The 5,548-nt window shown below is 42.5% G+C and overlaps 1 protein-coding gene across 1 annotated transcript in view; it reads right to left on the reverse strand.

The window, feature by feature from the left end:
- Nucleotides 1-5,127, reverse strand: part of tnfsf10l (TNF superfamily member 10, like) — a 76,518-nt gene extending 71,391 nt beyond the window's left edge. Inside the window, exon 1 of the mRNA XM_030753785.1 lies at nucleotides 4,621-5,127. Within this exon, the coding sequence (XP_030609645.1) occupies nucleotides 4,621-4,863 (243 nt within the window). The 5' untranslated portion in view covers nucleotides 4,864-5,127. The remainder of the gene's footprint in view (nucleotides 1-4,620) is intronic.
- Nucleotides 5,128-5,548: the final 421 nt, after the last annotated feature.

Below are 5,548 nucleotides of genomic sequence, written 5' to 3' on the forward strand. Positions count from 1 at the left end.
CACACACACACACACACACACACACACACACAAAACAATAGAGCCAGAGTAAGGGTGAGTCAGACCCTATCAGTGAACCCAAACAATAATAAAGTGGACCAGTGAAGTTTAAGGAATGGAATGCCAGTCAGTCAAACACAAAAGCACAGATAACACTGAAAAGCCCCAAATTTCACACAAATTCACAGAAATGGTATGAAAACCCAAAATCTTACAGGATACAGATCCGAAGGCTTGCGTGAGATAAAAGAGGTTTCCTTACAATAATAGGAGGAAACGTGTAAGAAGACGTCTTCAGAAAGTTATTAAAAGACGTCCAACATACCTGATCACTTACTCAGTACTAACCCAACTGCTCGGACACTAATCTTTTCATTTTAACCCATGAAAGAGAAACATCCTCTTTTCAAAAAGAACCTGTTACGGTTTTGGTGAAGTTCTTCTGCACCAAGTCTTCAGTGTCTCATCATGATCAGTCTATGTGTTTTTTAGGGCAGGTGAAGCTCAGCAAACCAATGTTTTCTTGTAGTTTTCCCATATCTGATGACATCCATCCATTTACTTCTGCTCAGCTGATTCATTGTCACAGGGGGGGGGGGTTACTGCTGGAGCTTATCTGAACTGTCACAGGGTGCGAGGCGGGGTGCATCCTGGACTACAGCCCGACTGATATAGGAGTTTTAGGATGGACAGCCATGTTTGGTGATTTAAAGATCTGACATATCAGCTGATATCTTTTTCTCTTTCAGACATACAAAACAGCACAGTGGCGTGGTGGTTAGCACTGCTGCCTTACGGTTAGAATGACAGTTAGAATGACGTGATTCCACCTTGGCCTGGGCCTTTCTGTGTGGAGTTTGCATGTTCTCCCCGTGTCTGCGTGGGTTTTCTCCGGGTACTCCAGTTTCCTCCCACAGTCCAAAGACATGCAGTTACTGGGGTTAGGTTAATTGGTCACTCTAAATTGCCCATAGGTGTGAATGGTTATCTGTGTGTGTTAGCCCTGTAAGAGGCTGGTGACCTGTACAGGGTGTACCCTGCCTCTTGCCCTATGCCAACTGGGATAGACTCCAGCCCCCACATGACCCTGAACAGGATAAGTGAAAGAGAATGGATGGATGGACATATGTTTAAGAGTCCTTACTAAAATGACAATGTAGTTCAAAAGTAATCTTTACTGTCACAGGTAGTTGGGGATTACTCGTTTACACTCTGGCGTTCCAAACACGTGTCGCCAACAGGGAAATTGCAGAGCGCCCTCTGGTGGACACAACATAGCCACTCATAATAACGCTCAAGGGTGTACCTACCATTTCTGCTTTACTTTTTTCATTTTTTTTTTTTTTAATCAATTCTTATATATACCAATACAGATATATCGGCATATGGCTAAAATTGACCAATCTATCGGATGGACTCTTGGTAAACAAAGAAATGTTCATTAGAAATAAATATCTAAAATGTTTTACAGTCTTTCAGCTCTTTATTGTACCACCTCTGGACATTTACCTGGTTCAAAATGAATGTGGCACAACAAATAAGCATTGGCAACTGCCATTGGTAAATGGCGATTGGTCAGTATGAGTCATCAGTACTGATACTGGCCAATACCAAGGTTTGGCTTATTTATCAGTCCAGTAGATGATTGGAATACTATTACTCTGGCATTCTTACCAGTCACTGAACAGACTCAACTTTAGCATTTACTTCTTTATGTAGCAGCTCTTGAGTCACAAGTCACACTCAGCCAAAGAGGTTTCTCCTAATCTATGCTGCATATTTCAAACCAAGATTCCCCAACTTTCAGAGCACAAACCCATCCATGTGTATATTTATGTCCAAAGGGATTCACTGGTTTGCTGAGTGCTCTTGATCCAGCAGCAAAGGACACAAAACCAACTGTGGGCACACACCACCCATGAGCTCAGGAGCGTCTGTGTTTACATGTGTTTGTTTGCTTGTATGTGAATGCCACGGTTGTGAGGCAACACTGGAGAATTCCTCTTTGTACGATGGTTATTGTTTCAAACATCTTTTGTCTTAAAACAACCAGGCAGGCATGGGGTGTAACTGCTGCAATTCAAAGAAGGGCCTGTTTCCAGAATAGCTGGCCTTCGCATGAGAACCGGGGGATTCCCCACATGCAATTCATTTAGTCTCTGTCCAGTATCATCTCTAAACTATTCCTTATGTGATTTCCTGCTACCTCTGACATGTCCAAAAAAAAAAAAAAGACAAATCAAGTGAACTACTTATAAATTAACCCTTTAACCCTTTTACAGAGGTTCTTTATCTTGATATTAAAGTCAATAAGTCATGATTACAGTAAGTTGCTCCATTTCTGAGACTGGATTATTACTTTTATGTCAACTTTTACTTTTATGATAAATACAGATCAAACCACAACATTAAAACCACTAATATGGTATAGGTCCCCCTGCTGCTGTCTAAACAGCTGTAAACTGCTGAGGCAAGAGCAGAGTCTCAGTGGATTGGACTCGTTTCCATGAACGCTCAATCGGATTGGGATACGTGGAGTTTCTAGCTTAACTCAACACTTTGGGCTCTTTGTTGTGAGCAGATTTCACCATACAGTGGGAGTGTGTTGTCCTGCTGTGGGAAGATGCTGCTGTTGGGGAGTGTAATTGAATTTAAGGTGGTGCGCTTAAGTAAGTAACATCTACACGAATGCCAGGACCAAAGAGTTTCTCCAGAACATTGCATTGTACCAAGATGATCAGTGTGTTTTTTTGTTTTTTTTTTTTTTTTTTTGCTTCACCTGTAAGTGGTTTAAATATTGTGATTAAAAAAAAAGATCAAATGTTAAATTAAAATATGAATAAAAATGAGAAAGAGGAAGAAAAATTGAGAAAAACACAGCACACTTTTGTTAAATATATTCCACACTGGTGAAAGTCAGAAATTATTCTAAAGAACTGTAAATTTATTTATTTATTTATTTTTTAAGAGACATATTCTGGCCTTTAATATGCGCATGGATACTACATGGATCCACTGCTAGATTTGAAATTAGAAAAAAAGAAAAGAAAAATATCTTTTCAGACAGATATGAATCATTTGATTAGCTAAGACACTTTCATGTGTTTCATCTTTGCCCTGTCACTGCAGAGTTTCTCTGTCTTTTTAAGACGCTGCACCAAAACATTAGTGTCTAAAGCTCTACGAAGCTTCAATGGATTCAACTTTTCACTAAAAGGATGCAAAGTGTGGGAGAAAGAGCACCTTTTTAATTACACCAAACTTCTTTTCCTCTGTGAACAAAAAAATATCAGCAGTAAGGATACCTGGAATATTCTGAATGGAAAACTAGCCACGAAGCATATCAAATGCAAAAGATCATCTGTCTTCCATGCGTGACACATTTACAGGTGTTGATCTCGTGGAGACACGCACAGTGCACCACTAAAGCAGATTTCATGCAGCATCAGGATCGTACATCAGTTTCTTTCATCCCTGCAGACACATATATACCCCCCCCCCCCCCCCCCCCCCCCCCCGCCCCACTGAAGTGTATCAGAAATCATACGCAACACTTCTCAACACATACTGCATGCGTGTGCCTTTAAATCAGTTCATGAGTCGGATTTATTTTCCTTAACGTCAAATCCGAAACAGATAAGCTTCTGCTGTTTAACTGGCAGTTTTATGAGCCTCGGTTTGTCTGATAAGCCCATCTATTTTATGCCCTCCCTACACACAACTCTATCAACATTAATGACTTCAGTTTTTCATCGTGTACTTTCCCCTGCTGGGACTCAATGAGCAACAGCTCGCTGACACGACTCGTGTTCCTCCAAGTAGCACATGTGCAGCAGAGCAAATAACTACCAACACGCTGCAAGTCGCTACAGTAGCATATTATGGATTATATTATATATTATGAGTAAATAAAAACGGCCTAATCAAACTCCATGGAAGAAGAGTCCACATCCATCGCTGACCTTCATATTTCACCTCTGCACACATCTGTAACCCACTTAAAAGCTTTCTTGCCCTGCAGCCTCTCTCCACTTTCTGCCGACCCAAATGGCTTCAACGTGTTCCTTCACACACGCAGCTTAGCCCGTCTGTTTCGATAAACGCTGCTGCGCATTCCCATGTACCTTGACTGCTTGTAAATTCTGAATTGCATTGTTTAACAAGCCCGATCAGGCAAATCTGTTTTCCAAGCAACTGGCAAGTCAAACTCCCGAGGCGAACTTCGCTTAAGCCTCCTTCCAGAAATAAATGTCAGAACTCTCAAAACTCTTTCAGCTCAACTCTGAAAATCTGCCACCAAGCTCCTATAACACCTCTGTAGTGACCTGCAGCAACGCCTTGTTTACTTAAACTTTATTGTTTTTTTTGTTTTGTTTTGTTTTTTTAATGTTCCAAATGTTGCGCACAGTTTAACCAGTTTCTTCACGTTTTTCCAGCCTTGCAACAATATTGAGAGTGTGCATGTGACACCGAGCTGTAAATTTAAACGCACACTGATCTGTTTCTCGTAAGCTCCGTGCACAGCAAGGACTTGGTTCCCTCATAAAATTCCCACAAAGGAACCGCATGTGGTTCAAAATACAAATGAAACAAACAAACAAAGTGCAAGCCAGCTCTCACCTGTGATATTGACATATTCAGGTAGACAAAGAGCCCCGTGGTCGAGGCGATCTGCAACACCACCACCACGATCACCACCATAGCCACCCACATCTTGGACGGCGTTTCCCGGCGCGGTGCCGCGTTCGGACCGCCTGCCGGGACCATCATGTAGGTGGTGGACTCGCTGCTCACCGATCTGAAATAATCCTGCTGCTGTGCGCTCGGAGTGGCCATGGCATTCCCGACGCATGAGTGAACCATTAAAACCAAGGGAGCAGCGAAACGACAATAGCCTCCACAGACTTGACCGACTGACCGAAAATTGGAGCAAAATTAGATTTCCATGAGACGGCAGCTGCCAATGCAGCCTCTGATTCAGAGCTGAGCGGGAGACGGGAGGGGAGGAGAAGGGAGGAGAGGAGCGCAGGCAAGAGAGGAGAAAGACCTGAAAGTTAAAGTTTGGATGTGCTCATGTCTGCTCAGCGCTCAGCTGCTGTTTAAAGCGGGGCTGAAGCCGCAGAACGAGGCAGCTGGACTGGTGGGTTGCAACCCAGAGAGCGCAGCGAAGAGGGGCTGGCTTAACCTCTTCATCACCCTGGACCTGTGGAGGAATTCGCCCTCTCTCTCTCTCTCTCTGTCTCTCTCTCTCTCTCTCTCTGTCTCTCTCTCTCTCTCTGTCTCTCTCTCTCTCTCTCTGTCTCTCTCTCTCTCTCTGTCTCTCTCTCTCACTCACGCAGTCTTGTTTCAGTTTCAGCTTTCCTTCAGGGACGCTGCTGCCACACGTCCCAAAAACACAAACTAAAACAGAGATATTACCGAAGTGTATAATTTAACTTAAACGGAGCCTCATTATTTCCCCAATTTTATTCTTAGAAAAAAACGCTACATTTCAAAGCTCTTTAAAAATATTATTTATATTATATTATATAATTTATATAATAAGTCT

The sequence above is a fragment of the Archocentrus centrarchus genome, chromosome 18 (genome assembly GCF_007364275.1).
Source record: "Archocentrus centrarchus isolate MPI-CPG fArcCen1 chromosome 18, fArcCen1, whole genome shotgun sequence".
Taxonomy (NCBI): domain Eukaryota; kingdom Metazoa; phylum Chordata; class Actinopteri; order Cichliformes; family Cichlidae; genus Archocentrus; species Archocentrus centrarchus.